This window comes from Megalobrama amblycephala, linkage group LG3, assembly GCF_018812025.1.
Source record: "Megalobrama amblycephala isolate DHTTF-2021 linkage group LG3, ASM1881202v1, whole genome shotgun sequence".
NCBI classification, from domain to species: Eukaryota; Metazoa; Chordata; class Actinopteri; order Cypriniformes; family Xenocyprididae; genus Megalobrama; species Megalobrama amblycephala.
Genome location: NC_063046.1, coordinates 8438975 through 8458905, shown reverse-complemented (window position 1 = coordinate 8458905; position 19931 = coordinate 8438975). Strand labels below are relative to the sequence as shown.

The window sequence follows — 19931 nt, the reverse complement described above, 5'->3', positions numbered from 1 at the left end:
AATTTCGAGAAAAAAGTCGAGATAAAATGTTGAGAATAAACTCGTTAAATTATGAAGAAAAGTCGTTAAATTACCAGAAAAAATTCGTTAAAATATGAGAAAAAAGTCGTTAAATTACCAGAATAAATTCGTTTATTCGTTTATTTATTAACGAATTTGTTCTCGTAATTTAACGACTTTTTTCTCATAATTTAACGAGTTTATTCTGAGCATTTTATCTTGACCTTTTTCTCGAAATTTAACGAGTTTTTTCTCGTAATTTAACGAGTTTATTCTCAACATTTTATCTTGACCTTTTTCTTGAAATTTAATGAGTTATTTCTCGTAATTTAATGAGTTTATTCTCAACATTTTATTTCGACTTTTTTCTCTCGAAATTTAACTAGTTTAATCTCGAGATGGTTTTATTTTTTTATTATTGCTTGGCCCTAATCCTCTTCCGTATATATTTAATGGGTCATTTCTGAATAAAATTATTAGTTTCATTCAAAAGTATTAAAAAAAACATCTGACCTCAAACTTTTGAGCAGAGGCGTATATATTTGGATTAAATGAATGCTGTCATGTCAGTATTTTGATTCTGTATAAATTCTATATGAAAAACAAACGCCATCCTTACAATCTCTCTAAAGTTGTTTGTACCACAAAGCCTCTTTCCTTCAATAAAAGACCTGATCAAATCAGTTCATTCGATTAGTTAACTAATGCTTCATTTTTATGATTAACATTCAATATCTCGCACACTGCCAGAACAACACAGACCATTTGGAGGCAAATGTGATATGATTGATGGTAAATAAACAGACCCTATTAATCATGACTGTTTTACACATGACTGATGGTCATTAAAGTGTATGTTGCCACGGTTACATAAGACCAAAATATAGAAACATTTCCTGTTTTTATATCAAACAAGCCATCTGTAAAACTCGATCCCTGGTGTATCCATACCAGAAGCGCCGGGGTCAGACAAGGCCGCAAGGAAAGAGTGCAGAACCTTAAAGACTGTGAGAGAAAGTTTAAGATAAGCTGGGAGGAAAAAGAGAAACACAACCATCACAAATGATACTTTATTCATACAATCATTTATGACCTCAAAAACTGGTTTGAGTGTAACCGTGCGGAGACTCTTGACTGTTCAAACACTCAAATTATATCCAGACATTCCTGCATGCTTTCGTAACTCTTGTAGAAGGTCCACTCATTACATGAGAACCTGAAGACACACTGATAACTAATCATGTTCCCACAATGAAAACATTGTGTCCAACTTTTGGCAGCCGAACAACAGAATGTATAGATCTTGGCAGGACGTCGCTATTCGCTCATGATGTCTGGCAGTTGAAGGTAACATTTTATAGGAACATTGCCATACAATAATGTTCACAAATACCAAAGTGAAACTAACAGATGGAAGCATGTCCTGACCTCACACAGATTTCACAAATACTAGATTTTTTTCCTGAAACAAGAACAATGAGATGTGGGTATTATTGTTTAGATTTGGTTTTTCTTCTAAACATTTGACTGAAATTTCATATTGAGTTGTCATTTTTTGTTTACAGTGGTAATCTGTACAAATCCATCACTCAGATGCAAAGCTCTCGGGTTACTGATGCCATTGTTGGAACGAACTGAACCACTTAAACAGTTTTATTACATCCACATTGCCTGACACGTACATAACAGATGTAATATATTATACATTATATAAGGGTTTCCCAAATGGAGGTTCGTGAGATGATGAAAAGCTAATAATTAATTAAAATGTAAAATTGAAATGAGGCTGCAATTGAAATAAAATTGAAATCATGATATGGCTTAGAGAGATTATTACAATAAAATTGGTCCAGTCCAATTAGTCTGATACGTTTTGACAATTTGACACAAGTCTTTAGAATTTTATCAGTAATGAGAAGCAAAAAAAATCATCAACTGAACACAGACTTAAAAGTCTCTGCAGCTTTCCACTAAAATTAAAGCTCAAGGGTTTAACGCTTGAAAATGATTGTACAATAATTACAATTATCAAACATTCATTTTATTTTAAGGTACAATTGTATACTTACAATAGTATATTTGCCTTCACTTTTAATAATTAGAGTATAAATAGATAAATAATCATATAAAAACAATTATTTTATTGCCGTTTTATTTCTTATTTCTATCACTGAGATGTTTTCTCACGAGTTTATCATATTGCCCTTCAAATTACAAATAATCCTAATATAATATGCCAAAATAAGCACCATGTATTGTTTGACCAAATTGTGCAGTCCTATACCGTAAATAAATAATTTTAAAATAAAAACATTTAAAATAAAACAATTAATTTAATGAATATTTATTTCCCATGATTAACATTTCTATAAATAAAGCACATTTAATTAAAACAAAAGTTTGATTGCTATGGAAAACACTGTAAAAGCGTGTTGTTAGAGTCATTCGCTGGTGTAGACAGTCAAACTGTGCTTCTCCCCAAGGCCTCAACACATGTCTAGGATGCGCAACGAATAAACACAGCTCAGCACATGATAAATAAGCAGCAGCTATAAGAGCTGTGTGAACAGCACAAACCATGATCGCAGCTATAATTCACTGCATCATATCATGGACCGGATCAGGCCACGCGGGTCATGAGTTCCTCCAGGGCTCGCTCTCGGTGGTTCTCATGCACGAGAAGAACCTCTTTAATGGCGTTCTGCTGGAAGCCCATTTCATTAAACTGAGCAAGAAGGTGAAGGAACTCCTCAGCCTAAAATAAAAAAAACAACAATTAACGTTACAATGTACAAGATTTTTGTAATGAAGGATCTTTGCACCAGCAAAAACGGTAACATTTTGAAATATTATTACAATTTAAAATAGCTTTTATTCTTGTGATCAAAGCTGAATTTTCAGCATCACATGATCTTTCAGAAATCATTCTAATATGCTTATTTGCTGCTCAAGAAACATTTCTGATTATTGTTATTATAATAAATGTTGAATAATTAGGGGCCTTAGCCCTGTATTGCTGCTTACAGCTATATTTATAAGCATATAAATTATTAGGGGCCAAGCCCCTATTGTAATTGTTGGTTTAGTTCAGTGGTTCCCAAACTTTTTAGCTTGGAGTACCCCCTGAAGGGATTACCATCCTTCTGCGTACCCCCTCTCTTCCACTTCGACTGCAGTCACACCTTTACCATTAAGGGACAATATTTGCCCCCTAAATTGATTTTCCAGTGCATTTTTTTTAGCTTTATGAATAACTTTATAAAATAAATAATGTTTTAAATAAAAAATGTCCAATAGAGAAATATGCAATGATGGTAAAACTAAGTAAAACTTTTAAATATTAAACTAAAACCGCCAGTAGGTGGCAGCAAGTCACTGTTTTTATGAGTGAGTCATCGAGTCACTCATTCAGTAACGAAGCAAGTGGCTGTGAATGAATCATTGAATCATAAACTCTCACGATTCGTTCAAAGCCGCAGAATTGTTCGAGAAACACAGACGTGTTGTAGTTCTGCTGTGGTTTTCGTTACAACTATTATTTCATTACAAAATAGAGTAAATACTGACAGTACTGTGTTTAAAATGTACGTTTTGTTTTTTTACCTGTTGTATAATAATGCCACGTTTGCAGTCATGTGGATATTTGGGAACAAGTGCGTTCTTGCTCGTTATCATAAATACAAGAACTCACACAAGGTATGTTTTTGTATCGGAGAAAGTTTGAGTCTTAAATCGGAATTAATCCATTATCTGTGTCTATATTTGTTCTTCATGCGAGTAAGTGCTGAATCCCCACTTTTACAAAGGTGCATTGTTGTGAACGACAGTAATTTAGCACGATTTAAGGCAACAGATTCTCCACGCAATCTATCATTTGCATGCTGCTTGTTTTACAGTCTATGGTGGATACAGTAATTTTTGACTGCAAATGATGAGGTCATTTGATTAAATGTACTGGATTTACGACGTTTTGGAAGTTAGAAATACATGCTCGATTTTAATATTATTTTAAGGTAGAATTAAATGAACTACTCAGTATTTTGTTCGCGTACCCCCTTTTGTCACCTCGCGTACCCCCAGGGGTACACGTACCCCGGTTTGGGAACCACTGGTTTAGTTTATTATTACTCCTCCCCAATGGTAGTCCTATCAACGGAACATGAGACAATGATGAAATTTGGCACAATTATAGAGATGGTCATGAATAATGATTGAACCAATTTTGGAGTCTCAAGGACCAACTCTATAGCGCCACCACCAGTTCAAAAATTCACTTTTCTAAAGGTCATCATAACTTTTGAACACTTTGTTCTAGAAAAATTCACCCGATTCCTCTCTTCACCCCGATGCCAATCAACATCTTGCATTATGACTCTGGCCACTACAGTAGTGCCCATTTTGAAAAGTACAGTATTGATTTTTTTCGCTACTCGTTTAAAATTTGCCCAAAATTGTATTTTTAAACTGGTTTTGCTCTTCCTGCTCCATATTGCACTACAGCCCCTATTGTAATTGTTGGTTTACTTTACTATTACTCCTCCCCAATGGGAGTCTATGGTAACCCTATCAACGGAACATGAGACAATGATGAAATTTGGCACAATTATAGAGATGGTCATGAACAGTGATTAGACCAATTTTGGAGTCTCAAGGACCAACTCTATAGCGCCACCACCAGCTTGAAAATTCACTTTTCTTAAGGTCATCATAACTTTTGAACACTTTGTTCTAGAAAAATTCAAATGATTCCTCTCTTCACGCTGATGCCAATCAACATCTTGCATTACGACTCTGGCCATTACAGTAGCAGACATTTTGAAAAGTACAGTATTGATTTTTTTCGCTACTCCTTTAAAATTTGTCCAATTTTGTCCAAAATTGTATTTTTACACTGGTTTTGCTCTTCCTGCTCCATATTACACTACAGCCCCTTCAGGGCCTTAGCCCTGTATTGCTGCTTACATCTATATTTATAAGCATATAAATTATTAGGGGCCAAGCCCCTGTTGTAATTGTTGGTTTACCTTATTATTACTCCTCCCCAATGGGAGTCTATGGTAGTCCTATCAACAGAACATGAGACAATGATGAAATTTGGCACAATTATAGAGATGGTCATGAATAGTGGTTGAACCAATTTTGGAGTCTCTAGGACCAACTCTATAGCGCCACCACCAGTTCAAAAATTCACCTTTTTAAAGGTTATAACTTTTGAACCCTTTGTTCTAGAAAAATGAAATTTAGTTCACCTGATTCCTCTCTTCATGCTGATTCCAATCAACATCAGCATCAGACTCTGCCCATTACAGTAGCAGACATTTTGAAAAGTACAGTATTCAGTTTTTCACTACTCCTTCAAAACTTTGTCCAAAATTGTATTTTTAAACTCTTCCTGCTCCATACTGTGCTATAGCTCCTTCAGGGTCTTGGCCCTGTATTGCTGCTTACAGCTATACTTATAATTATAAGCATATAAATTATTATTATTATTATCATAAGCAGTTGTGCAGCTTAATATTTTTGTGGAATCCGTGATACATTTTTTCCAGGATTCTTTAATGAATAAAAATGTTCTAAAGAACAGCATTCATTTAAAAGAGACATTTTTTTTTATAAAAGTCTGTACTGTCATTTTTTATCATTTTTAAAAGTAAAAATCTTTCTGACCCCAAACTTTTGAATGGTAGCATATTTTCTGAGGAACAAAGCCTTGAATTGGCTCAATACATACCTTGGTCTCACAGTTTTGAAACATCTCAAGAGCTTCTTCAACCTGAGCTTCATCGTAGCCGAGTTCACATAACCGATCACACGCCACCAGATAACTCAAGATCTGCAAGAAAACAAGCAAAAATCCTATTGTATATGAACATGAAAACACTAACAGAGAATGAACTGTGTTCTTAAGGGCTTATAAGGACAGATGTTTCATGTTTTTGGATCTGATCATTTTGTCTGAGAGCAACGTAACATAGATCACTTTAACAATATGAACGAGACTGAAGAAAAGCCGTCTGAGATTCTCAGACACTTAATGAAAACAAGGCCAAGTTCTAATGGACTTTCAGGGAAGATTGGTTTATCCTGTAACACTAAGTAATTAGATACACTGATCTGGTTATCTGTTGACGCAACAGTACGTCATCATATGGACTGAATATGAATGATCATTAGCTGAATCTGTGCTATCATAAGTCATGATAATATTCGATGTGAGGTTCAGAGTGGACTGAAAGCGGAGCGGCGTGAAACGTGAGAAGCGTGTGGATAACAGCGTTGGAGGACCGGCTGGTCTGATTAATCTGTGTAACAAGATGAGCTTTGCTGATTCAAATCTGATCATCCTTCACAGCAGCTGTCTGATGTGCTGAGCGGGTCACTGAGCAACTGAGGATACAGCCAAATATAAATTCATCAAGTCTCGCTGGCCAGTCAGGCCAATGACTTCACAGACACATCGTCACATCGTTTCAGGGCTTTCAAGCAATCTAATGATCTAGAACAAAGTACGTTTTGGACAAAGCCAAGTAAATATTTAATAACTACAATGTTTAATACTTGGTACCACCTTGAAGTTGTAAATAAATAAATAAAAAAATTGTTAGTGTTTTACAAGAAAAAAAACTATTTCAGTCTTTCCACTTCAAAATTTCATGTTTGATTCAATGTGTTACTTGTAATTATTTGTGAAATTTACTAGCAATTTTTGAGTGAAAATTGTTTCAAAGTAAATCCTATATTAATTTTTTTTCAGTGTTGAAATGGAATCATAAACTGAAAAAATTGACATTTACCATAAATAAATATGAATAACTTATAAAGTTTCTATTATTACCATTATTATTATTAACCCTCTTGTTAACCCTCTTGCAGTAAAATCAATGCAATGTATTTTTGTTCAATAATATTTTTTCTTTTTTCTTTTGTATTTTAAATGTCATGGTAATAATTAATATTTATGCTATAATTATGATCAAATTTTTCCCATTGAAAATAATCCTTTTTTTTTTTCGTTTCTTTTTTAATTAATTATTAATTAATTAATTAATTAATTAGAGACAATGCCTTTAAGGGTGTGTTCACAGTTGTAGTTCGGTTCGTTTGGTCCGGACCAAAAAAAAAATTTAGTCCTGGTCCGATTAGCGTTCAGATGGGCAATTTTATCACAGAACTAAAAGATACCGAACCTAAAGGCACAGTGAAACATTCACAACCTGATTGGTCGGATTTTATGACGTATTGCCTATTTTGAGACGGAACTAAACACCCAAAACAATGCTGTGTGCTGAGGTTGTGCGTTTGTTGTGTGTGCGTAGCCTGCATATGATGGTATTTTGGCCAGCTGGGAACTTATAAAATGTGTAAAGGAGTCAAAACAGCGGCGGGAATCCCTCCGTCACACACACAAACGATCTGCTGCTTGGAGATGCGCATCTGATGCCTGTCATGGGCAAACTCGCGACTTTGACGATTAAAACCGGTATGCATGAGGATTCTGTACTTTTTAGAGTCTCAACTTCCTGTTTTTGGTCCGTGTTGCATTCAAATATCATTTGAACAGCACCAGAGTTCGTTTGGAAGCGGACCGAGACCCATCTTTTCAGCAGTCTCGGTTCGCTTGTTTGGTGCGCACCAGGGTTCAGATGGCAGCGTTCACACATGTTCAAATGAACCGCACTAACAGAGCAATCGCACCAGGGTTCGTTTTAATCGAACCAAACATGGCAAGTGTGAAAACACCCTAAATCCCATTTTTGAAGGCAGATTACTGCCACCTGGTGGGAGTAAAAAAAAGAAAAGCTCTACATAAAAAAGGCTTTTAAGTTCAAGGTTGTTTTAGACAAATACTTATTTGTAGACATAAATACTTATTTTTTAGTTTTGGATATATATTTACACATTCTCAAAAACAACTTTTTTTAAAGGTTTAGATTTGTTTTTTAAATGTTGATTTTAAGTGTCAGTTTTTGCATAAACCTGAAGACAGAAAAATACATTTTGTTGCACATAACATGAAAATGAAACAAAAATGTAACCAAAAAAAAAAAAAAAAATGAACAGGAATGCTTTATCAGAGGTTAATCAACCTGATTTCAACCTCTTATTTGAGTCCTCTGGCTCAATTTTGCCATATTGATACAGCCACACCAGCTCATGTGAGTGTGTGTTTGAGTGGATGAGTCTGTTTTGTAGTATCTCAGTGTTTTAGAGTGTAACCTCTTCCTTGCTGTCCATTTGTTTACTGCATTGTGGCTGAATTTTTGATTTCATTTAAAGGTGCCCTAGAATTAAAAATTGAATTTATATTGGCATAGTTAAATAACAAGAGTTCAGTACATGGAAAAGACATACAGTGAGTTTCAAACTCCATTGTTTCCTCCTTCTTATATAAATCTCATTTGTTTAAAAGACCTCAGTAAAACAGGCGAATCTCAACATAACATTTGCATATGCCAGCCCATCTTCCCAACATTATCATTATGTAAGGCATTAGACAAGGGCAGGACGTCTGGATGTGCACTGCTGAATAATCAGACTAGGTAAGCAAGCAAGGAAAACAGCAAAAAATGGCAGATGGAGCGATAATAACTGACATGATACATGATAACATGATATTTTTTGTGATATTTGTGAATTGTCTTTCTAAATGTTTCGTTAGCATGTTGCTAATGTACTGTTAAATGTGGTTAAAGTTACCATCGTTTCTTACTGTATTCACGGAGACAAGAGCCGTCGTTATTTTCATTTTTAAACACTTGCAGTCTGTATAATTCATAATCACAACTTCATTCTTTATAAATCTCTCCAACAGTGTGTAATGTTAGCCATTAGCCACGGAGCACTATCAAACTCATTCAGAATCAAATGTAAACACCCAAATAAATACAATACTCACATAATCCGATGTATGCATTCAGTATGCATGACGAACACTTTGTAAAGATCCATTTTGAGGGTTATATTAGCTGTGTGAACTCTGTTTATGCTGTGATAGAGTCGAGAGCTCGGGAGGGGGCGGAGAACGCGATTTAAAGGGGCCGCAACCTGAAATCGGCTCGTTTCTAATTATGCCCCAAAATAGGCAGTTAAAAAAATTAATTAAAAAAAATCTATGGGGTATTTTGAGCTGAAACTTCACAGACACATTCAGGGGACACCTTAGACTTATATTACATCTTTTTAAAAAAAGTTCTAGGGCACCTTTAATACATTTGCAAAAACTTGCTTTGTGTTACAGTCACACCAGTTTATATATGTGTGTCTGGGGGGGTGAAGTGTGTCTATTTTGCACTCTTGATATTTTAGTGTCACCCCTTCATTGCTGTGCACTTTTTTCTGCATCGTGGATGATTTGTAGATTTTACACACAAAAAATTCTCTGTATTCTCGTATTTTTGTGTATTTCCCATTCATTTCCTATGGTGGTCATTTTTGATCGCAAACAACACAATTAAGAATTTTTTTCAACGTCACATGTTTTCTTGTGGTCACATAGTGACTGCCATAAAAGTCACACTGCCATAAAAGTACCATTCTGATGAAATAGTGATTTTTATTTCAAAACTTTTTTGGGGGGGGTTTAAAATGACCAAACAACACCAGAAGGTTAAACTTATTAATAAAAAATATTAAATTAACTATAATATTAAAAATTAACTATAATTTATATAAAAAAAAAAAGATAAATAAATTTCTTTATAATTAATTAATAATTATTAATTAAGACATCTACCAATCAGATATCATATGCAGTCAAAAATGAATGAAGGCATCTTAGACAAGATGTCATGCAAATATTGAATTTGTATGGTACAATTATTGGATGAGCATTGAAAATCTACCCAGTCAAGAGCTGAGCATCTTTTAGTGTCTCTAGAGCAAACTCCTCAGGTTGTGTTTATCTGCCACCGTCCAGCCCTCAAGTGCTGATTTACTGGTAGTCTATTCTCATGGCCCCTTTTGAATAAACTTCAACGTAATTTTCCCACAATGCCAAACAACATTAATGACAGTGGCTTCATGCTAATGATTATGACTTCATGACTCAAGCGTTCTCCTGAGGGAACCTTTGTAATGCTGAGAACTAGATACTAGCAGTACATTATGGAAACTTCAGGGGGATCTGGGGTCTATTTTTGTTGATTTTTAACCAGAATCAGATAAAAGAGGATGGAAACAGATGTTTTGCTGTGACACAAAGCTGAAACTGAAGCACACAGGGATTGTGAGTGATGATTTCTGACGTTACTTAAGATTGTCCAAATCAGTAATATCTGATGGAGGCAGGTGATTTTCAACCAGACCTTCTTCATTGACCTGGATGGACAACTGCCTTCATAGACATTTTGTTATGAAACTATGAACTCAAAGATTTAATATCATAGAATTGAATATAATGATCCAGATGTGAGTGGCACAAAAAACTTTGATTTAGTATTTGAAATGTTTTTTAATGTTGAATTACCATAAACATCTAAGAGATATGTATGGGCCGAATATTACACGGTATATACTTTACCGTCCAAAAGTTTGGGGTCTGTAAGATTTTTAAAAAAAGTTTTTGAAGGAAGTCTCATGCTGGAGTAATATAAAAGCCATCAAACCTATAAAATAACATGAATGGAAGTATGACAATTGTGACCCTGGACCACAAAACCAGTCATAAGAGTCAATCTGAAAAAAATCTTGAATCTGAGTGTGTAAAAAAAAATCAAAATATTGAGAAAATTGAATAATATCCTAATGATTTTGGGCATAAAAGAAAAATCGTTCATTTTGACCCACTCTATGTATTGTTGGCTATTGCTAAGACTTATGAGTGGTTTTGTGGTCCAGGGTTACACTTATATAGTGACATATACAGTCAAAATTGTAATGAAAAATATTATATTTCAGCTCTTTCATCAAACTACGCACACTTCGGACTTTCACTAAACCAAGTTGTTAATTACTTCCTCTTTATTAATTGCTCCAATTAATACATTTTAATGCAGTGTTAATTTAGTATTATTTATATACTATTATAGTATTTATTATTATATTTAAATATCTTTTATTTTATGTGCATTGTAATTTTTATTCGTTTTTTTAATATTTCTATTTACCTTTAATTTTATTTCAGTTTTAATTTTAGTCATTTTAATGCTTTAACTGATTTTATTTAGTTATTTGCCAAGGCAAAATTTCTAATTTTCATTTTAATTAAGTTTTTCATATTAAATATATATATTTTAATATCATTGATTTTTTAAATTTTTTTTGTTAATTGAAATAAATCTGAAAAATATATATATATATATATATTTTTTTTTTTTCCAGATTTATTTCAATTAACAAAAAAAAAAAAAAAAAATCAATGATATTAAAATATTCGTTTTATAAAGCATTTCAAACCTATAGGCTCAATTTATATTGACATACAAAACTAATTTCAAGCATTTATGCATAAAGATTATTAAACAAGGTAACACTTTACAACAAGGTTCATTTGTTAACATTAATGTATTGAGTAACAAACTAACAATGAGCAATTCATTTGTTATAGTATTTATTAATCATCTTTATTAATAATAATCCAGCTGTTCATTGTTTTTGTTAGATCACAGTGCATTAACTAATGTTTGATTTTAATAATGTATTAGTAAATGTTGAAATGAACATTAACTAAGATTAATAAATGCTGTAGAATTGCTCATTCTTAATTCATGTTAACTAATGTAGTTAACTAATGTTAACTAATGAAACCTTATTGTGAAGTGTAGCAGCAGAAGTTATTTCAAATAAATGTGTCCAACTAGTGCATGTTCGACCCAGCATGCACTTCATTGACCTTCCCCTGTGATACACCAATGATGGTGGAGAGAATCTCAGCATTGCATCTCGACACCCAAAGGAATCCCAGCTCATATTTCACAGTGAAGCCCACTGACCTGCTCGGGGCTTTGCTGGCCAGTTTTCTGGAGGGCGATGATGGCCGTACGGAGAGGGTAGCCCTGCTCGGTCACGGCCGCCAGCAGCTCCCTCTCCTCTGGGCTGAGAGCGGAGAGAAGCTCGACAGAAGAGTCCAGGACGGCAGCGTGGGAATTGAGTGGCCGTGATGGGGCCAAGGGGGAGGATGAACCCTGGGCCTGGAAAAAACAACAACAGTGCCTCATGGTCACAGTACCCTTGAGAGATGAGGGCAGGAAACACAATACTAAGAAAATCTAGGATGATAAACACACTATTGTTGGTGCAAGGTTTCAACCAGACTTAAAAACAACACATTCTGAAAACATTAGTGTATTCAAGGTATCCATTTTAAGAGTATGTGTATTCCTTGGGCATCAAACCCATGACCTTTGTGTTAGTAATGCCGTTCTCTGCCAGCTGAGCTACAGAGACATAACAATTAAATAAAGCGTGGAAGAAATATCTAACCATGGAATAAAAAAAAATCAGCAAAAGCCAGGAAACTTTTCTGGAAAATGCATTTAATTCTTTTACGGTTAATGTAAAAAAAAAGAAATCAACTAAGCCCCCTGCCCAGTTCAGCACAGCCCAGCAGGAGATGATGTCATGGGCATTAATAACATGTTGGATTAGACTGTCAAAGGCGTAACCTTGAATCGCAGCTTTGCTGAGAAAGAAATTTCCTGAGCACTTCCACTCGCTAATCCAGACGAATTTGTTGCAGCTTGGGAAGATTCCAAGAAAAGGCTTAGCACTCGCTATTATTAGCTAGTTCATCTTCTGAGACATTGAAGAAATGTGCACCAAAAAAAAAAAACCACAGAAGTACTTTTGGGAAGTCATTCATGTCTAATATCTGAATGAATGGAGATGCTCAGACGGTCATTTCTTGAGAAGCAACAAAATACCTCGCAGTGTTTTGGGATAGTTCAGCCAAAAATAAAAATTATCCCATGATTTTCTCACCCTCAAGCCATCCTAGGTGTATATGACTATCTTCTTTCAGACAAACACAATCTGAGTTGTATTAAAAAATATCCTCGCTCTTCCAAGGTTTATAATGGAAGTGAATATTAACTGAGATTTTGAAGCGCATCCATCCATCATAAAAGTAATCCATACGGCTCCAGGGAGTTAATAAAGTACGGAAGAGGATTGGGGCCAAGCAATAATAAAAAAATAAAACCATCTTGAGATTAACGTTATTAAATTTCGAGAAAAAAGTCGAAATAAAATGTTGAGAATAAACTTGTTAAATTACGAGAAAAAGCTTGTTAAATTTCGAGAAAAAAGTCGAGATAAAATGTTGAGAATAAAGTCATTAAATTATGAGAAAAACATCGTTAAATTACAAGAACAAATTCGTTAAATTATGAGAAGAATGTTGTTAAATTTCGAGAAAAAAGTCGAGATAAAATGTTGAGAATAAAGTCATTCTCAACATTTTATTGACTTTTTTCTCGAAATTTAATGACATTTTTCTCATAATTTAATGACTTTATTCTCAACATTTTATCTCAACTTTTTTTCTCAAAATGTATGGTTTTATTTTTTTATTATTGCTTGGCCCTAATCCTCTTCCGTAATAAAAGCCTTCTGAAGAGAAGCGATGCATTTTTAGTTCTGCCTCCTACTAGTCGACTAACTGAAGAAGAGGCTTAGTGGACCAAAATTGTATTAGTCGCAGAAAAAAAGAAAAAAATCCACAGGAAGTGGCAAAGTCCGTCTGTGACGGACAGATTGTTAAAGGAACACTCCACTTTTTTGAAAATAGGCTCATTTTCCAGCTCCCCTATAGAGTTAAACAGTTTTACTGTTTTTGAATCTATTCAGCCGATCTCCTTTTTACACTGCCGTACCATGGGTGCAGCATTATGCAGCGCCTGTGACCCCCTGCTTGCACATGGAGCGTGCCTTGTAACCATGGAGACATTTGTGAGTGGCGCTGCGTAATATCACTGCGCCTGCTGCACTCATGGTACGGCAACAAAGTTCCTTGATTATTATGCCAGAATGAGAGTATAGTTCCTAGCCATATCGGCCTAGAAAATCGCAGCATTTCATTTTCCGTTGGTCTTAGTACACGATGTAACTACAGAAGAGTCAAGTTTTAAATAGGAAAAATATTGAAACTCTTTGGTCATTTTTGAGCGAGATGCTAACGGTCTAATCAGATTCAATGAACTATGCTAAGCTATGCTAAAAGTGGTACCGCCAGACCCGGAGATCGGCTAATGGATTCGAAAATGGTAAAACTCAACTGTTTAACTCTAGGGGAGCTGGAAAATGAGCCTATTTTCAAAAGTGGAGTGTCCCTTTAAAGTGACAGTTCACTAATTACTCACCTCATGTCGTTCCACACCCGTAAGACCTTCGTTCATCTTCTGAACATAAATTAAGATATTTTGATGAGATTCAATAGGTTTTTTTATCCTCTATTGAAAGCAATGAAATTACCACATTCAAGGTCCAGAAAAGTAGTAAAACTAGTTAAAATAGTCCGTGTGACTGCAGTGGTTCAACCTTAATGTTATGAAGAGACGAGAATAAATTTTAAATTTTTTGCCCAAAAACAAAACAAAAATAATGACTTTATTCCACAAATTCGTCTCTCCCCTGTCATTCTCCTAAGATATTTACGTTGCAGAGCTTCAGTGTTTACGTCCGAATGCAGGCTCAGTATTGGCCAGCATCACACGCATGCGTCGTGCTGCTCACATGACCAGAGCCGGCCAATACTGAGCCGCCATTCGGACGTAAACACTGAAGCTCTACAATGTAAATGCACTTAAAACACTCCATCACTTTTGGTCATACAGATAAGAGTAATACATCTTTTGAATCTGTGAAGAGTCTACTTTTATTTGTGTGCTCTCAATAACAACAAAACCTCGTGCTTTTGTAAAATAATGAAAGCAAACAAAGCTCTCTGTGAACTTGAGCGCTCCAAAAATAAAAAGAACAGAAAATCCATGTAAACTTTTCTCACAGAGGTGAAAAATATATCTATAGAAAGCAAAATGTCCATTTTTAATGAACCAATTCAAATGGAAAACAAATATTCTCAGATTATGCAACATTTCACTTTAAAAATTCTTGTTTTAGACTTCTAATTCGTGACCAGTGTTTTGTTTTGCTCTATCCTCTGCACTTCCGCGTTCATCAATACGTCATGTGTCGGGTCAGAGGTCACTCGAGTACAGCCGTTAACGGAAGCTAGTTATAAAGTTATAAATATGGATATTTTTCTTACAAAAACCCATCACTTCTCTTCAGAAGGCATTTATTAACCCCCTGGAGACATATGGATTACTTTTATGATGGGTGGATGCACTTTTTTGGGCTTCAAAATCTTGAGCCCCATTCACTCCCATTATAAAGCTTGGAAGAGCCAGGATATTTATTAATATATCTCTGATAGTGTTTGTCTCAAAGAAGAAAGTCATATACACCTAGGATGGCTTGAGGGTGAATAAATCATGGGATAATTTTCATTTTTTGGGTGAACTATCCCTTTAACACAGGATTTTCATTGAATCCGTATGGAAAGAGGTGAAAACTGGTTAAATGCTTCTGGATCACTAGAAGGACTCTGATATCTCTTGCTCAAGTGAATTAAAATACCTTTCTGGACTTATTGGAGGCATGTCAGTTAAAACCAAAGCCATTTATAGTAGGGTCAACAGTTGCCTTGTAAGGACAACTCTTATTTTGTGCTCTGAACTATTAAAAACTTCAGTGAAATGGCAACTATGAGAAGGTCTTCTTCAAAGACATACAAAACATTTTGCAAATAGATTAACGAAACAAGTTGTCTGTGTTGGATGGTCTGTATTTATAGCCCTAAAGGGTACAAGCTGTAATTTCGAGTACATCAAAACTTACCCAAACAAGTCCAGTAAAGGGGAGTGTCGTTTATTTAAAGTGTTTATTGTTTCAGAGCCACTAATGACCTGACATTTGCAGTAAATTTGAACCACACCTTTTGGCATCTAGATGAACCATGTTCCTGTTTTTATTTCATTGCACTTGGTACTCTACTGTGCATCGGCTTATAGTAAAATCTATACCGTGAGAGTATGATGAATCCATATGGTTTTGTCATTGATTGATCAAACTACTGTCGCTTGAATTTACAAAGCCGCAATCACAACTTTAAGAGAAGCCCCTTTCCCCCTGAAAGACAGTTGAGTTAATTTTAAAGTCACTGCAAGCTGTTTATTTTGGAATAGAAATCTGGGCAAAAGTCATGTAGTGTATTCCTGCCTTTAATACTATGGCTAAGGTCCCAAATTGTATACTTGATTTATGGTCTTGTGACGTTTGATAATGTGCATCTGTGAAGTCTACAAGATCACATGGTGTCCCATATGTAAATTTAGGTTTCAAAAAGGGTGCTCACAAGCTTTCCCTTTGCATTAACTATGCACCATCGATCCATTTTATAACCAAAGTGCAGACTTGTAGGAGGACTGCCAGATCTGAGGATGTTAGCAAGTGGCAGCAGGTCTAAAGTGGCAGTAAATATCCAGGTGAAGGGCGGTTTAAAGGGTTAGTTCACCTAAAAATGAAATTTCTGTCATTTATTACTCACCCTCATGTCATTCCAAACTCATAAGACTTTCGTTCATCTTCAGAACACAAATTAAGATATTTTTGATGAAATCTGAGAACTTTCTGTCCCTCCATAGAGATCCAACGCAACTATCACTTTCAAGCCACAGAAAGTTATTAAAGACATCATTAAAGTAATCCATGTGACTCCAAGTGGTTTAACCTCAATTTTATGAAGCGTAGTCTTAAGCTGTTGTCTGAAGTGCTTTGTTTGCACAAATAAAAACATAATTTACCACTTTATTTACAAAATATTCATCTCCAACAGGCATCCAGGTGATCACCCAACCTGGTCTCATGACGAAAACGTACCCGTGGGCACGTTTTCGCGAGTCGCGAAATACATACCAATGAGTACATATCGCTGCAGTTTCGCTGCGAAATGTCCACTGAGTGGCGCTAAAAGCGTGTTCCTTTTTTTTTTTTTTTTGCCGGAGCAGATAATAGGGTGAATGCGGTACGTTTTTATGACGTTGCTTTTTAGACAAATTGCCGCGGTTCTTGATTTGACATTTGCGCTCCATTGCGTTTTAAAATAACTTCCCACCGACACTATGCCTAAACCGACCCGATAGTGTTAACAAAAGCAAACGTGACGTAAGAAGTGTCCGCGATCCGTTTTTCAGCTCGTTTAGATCTCTCTTTGAGTTAGTCGCCTTTCACGGGATTCGTACCCAGGCGCGGGGGGGTCGACTCCTCGTCGTAAGATCAACTCCGTATCGGCTGAGCTACTGAGCAAGCTTGGTTACGGCCAAAAAAAGCGAAACGCATAGAGCCGGAAAATCCAAAGTACGTTCGTTTACAAATCGGGCACTCCGGTAAAAAGCGTTTTGAAGTCGTGACATGATATTGCGCGAGGAGACGCGAAAACGAGTCTTTATGAATCCATAATCCGATCCCGGCCGTCATCGAAACCGTGTGTGAAAACGAGCAAAAGTGCTTATCAACATTTTACCGGCCTCTAGCGTTCGTTTCTGTTGGAAACTGCAGCGAGACGTACTCGTCGGTACGTAATTTTGTGTCGCGAAAACGTGCCCTCAGATACGTCTCTCCTATGAGACCAGGTTGAGATCACCACAGCACATCCGTGTTGTGTTGATGCGAGAGCAGACGTTGTTGCGTGAATGTGCATCGGAGATTATTATTTTGTAAATAAAGTGGCAATTTATGCAAACAAAGCACTCATGTCGCTTCATAAAACTGAGGTTAAACCACTGGAGTCACATGGATTACTTTAATGAATTGGCCCTATCATACACCTGGCGCAATGCGACGGCAGGCGCGACGCAAGTGTTTCTTGCTAGTTGCATCATTTTCATGTCCAGAGCCACGGTGTTTGAACAGCAAATGCCCTCGTGCCCATCTGTTCACCTATGGGTGTGCTGGTCTGAAAACGAGGTGTGTTCAGGTGCATTGTTGGCGTGTTGCTATTTTGAGGCAACTGAAAATTACTGCGCCATTGACCAACTGAAACCTGGTCTAAAGTCGCAGTATTTGTTTTTTTGTTTTTTAAAGTGTGCGTTAGTGATATGCACCTATAGGCAGGTGCACAACGCGCGTACACTCTGCTTATTACACACACAGGGACGCACCGCAATTGCAACTGGATTATTACACGTTACGCCCAAAACACACCCATGACTCGTTAAGAGACTGGGTACAACCCTTTTAGACCATTTTTTCTGTCGTTAAACTAGCAAAAGTGCTTCATGTGACCATGTGCTTAGATCATTAAAATAGGGCCTGATGTCTTTAATAACTTTCTGGGGCTTGAAAGTGAAAGATTTCATCAAAAATATCTTAATTTGTGTTCCAAAGATGAACGCATTTTTGGGTGAACTAACACTTTAAAGAGGACCTATTATGCTTTTTTACATTTTCTTTAGAGTGTAATGTTGCTGTTTGAGCATGAAAAAGGTCTGCAAAGTTACAAAGCACAAAGTTATTCTCTATATCAGTGTCACTGTTTCTGAACTCCCTAAAACGCCTCCATTGTAGTCTTAAGTTTTCTTCCAGGAATGTACACATCAAAATATTCCTCATTTTAATAAGACATACGCAAAATAAAGGGGGGCGATGCCAGGTTGAGTTGCATTAAGTGTGTTGTCGCCACGTCCAAAAACACCCCAGAACTAAAGGGTTTATGGGTGTGAAATTTCCTAAACACACTCGAAGCCCATCACAACACACTGATCCATCCGACCAATCAGAACATGCGGAAAGAGGGGCTTAATAGAGACCGGAAATAAACAGAGCTGCGTTTCCCAAACGCATCGTAAAGCCTAAGCAGATCGTAGAACAACTGCCACCAATGCAGTAAAGAGTGTTACTGACAGACTGGGAAGAGAGGTGCTGCAACAATGCAAAATATGTGAAAAATAAGCATGAAAACCTGTTCTAGTAGACCCCAAAAACAAAAGGGCATAATAGGCCCCTATTTAAGTTGTAGATGTTGTACCTTTGGGACAGGTCTGCTGATGCATTCAGATGGCAGGCAGTTAGTGGAGATTGTGGGAGATGTATCAGAACAGCCAGCAGGACTCTGACTCCTCTGGAAGTTCTTTCGGGATGAGTTCAGCCTGCAGAGGGAAGACTGTCGGACGTTCCCCTGACACTGTGCGGAGAGGCTGCAAGGCAGGTTGAGGAAGTTTGATGATCCACAACTGTGCAAGTCTTTCAGCCCTGGTCCTTGTCTTGTCAAAGCCGATCGTTTGGGCTGTGCTTCGCCCTCACCAAGAGCGGCCCCATCTTCTTCTGCAAAGTCTTCATCTTCAGAGTCAGAAATGGTGAATTTGACCCGGCCGTTCATTGCGCGGTAGTGGGCCGCATTTAAGCTGCGGCTGCGGGGACGTGGGTTGGGTTCCCAGAAGTCACTGCTCCAGCGGCTGGCTAACCTGCTCTCCTGAGGACTGCTGAACATCATCCAGTACGGAGGACAGGTCGCTGTCAGCTCACAGGAAGAGCGGGGATTGAGGGTTGGATAACCGCCCTGGAGACCCGTGAGAACCCAGTTCTCCAGGCTGAACACATACTGAAAGATCAAAACAACAAAAACAAAGAGACATCTTTAGATTTGAGTTTCACACACTAACATTAATGTCAAACATCATCCAATGACATCTAAAGCAATGATTACATGCCAAATCTAGATCAAAATGGAGCCAACTGGGAACATGTCAACCCTGTTCTGACGTAAAAAAAAACCCACCATGTATATTTACCTTGCGACCCTATTACAGATATCTCTTTTTTTTGGAATCTACAGACCAGAAATGTTTTTTTTTTTTTTTAAATGTTTATGACAGTATCATTCTAGACATCATAAACACACTTTTGAAAGAAAAACATTCTTTTAGTTGCTCCGC

General features: G+C 36.5%; 1 protein-coding gene across 1 annotated transcript in view; it reads right to left on the bottom strand.

Annotated features, from left to right (window-relative positions):
* Nucleotides 1–1056: 1056 nt before the first annotated feature.
* Nucleotides 1057–19931, bottom strand: part of ubap1lb (ubiquitin associated protein 1-like b) — a 29380-nt gene continuing 10505 nt past the window's right edge. The window contains exons 3-6 of the mRNA XM_048183706.1: nucleotides 19025–19597; nucleotides 11931–12128; nucleotides 5732–5833; nucleotides 1057–2755 (exon numbers count right to left, since the gene is read on the bottom strand). Coding sequence (XP_048039663.1) covers nucleotides 2621–2755; nucleotides 5732–5833; nucleotides 11931–12128; nucleotides 19025–19597 — 1008 coding nt within the window. The 3' untranslated portion in view covers nucleotides 1057–2620. The remainder of the gene's footprint in view (nucleotides 2756–5731; nucleotides 5834–11930; nucleotides 12129–19024; nucleotides 19598–19931) is intronic.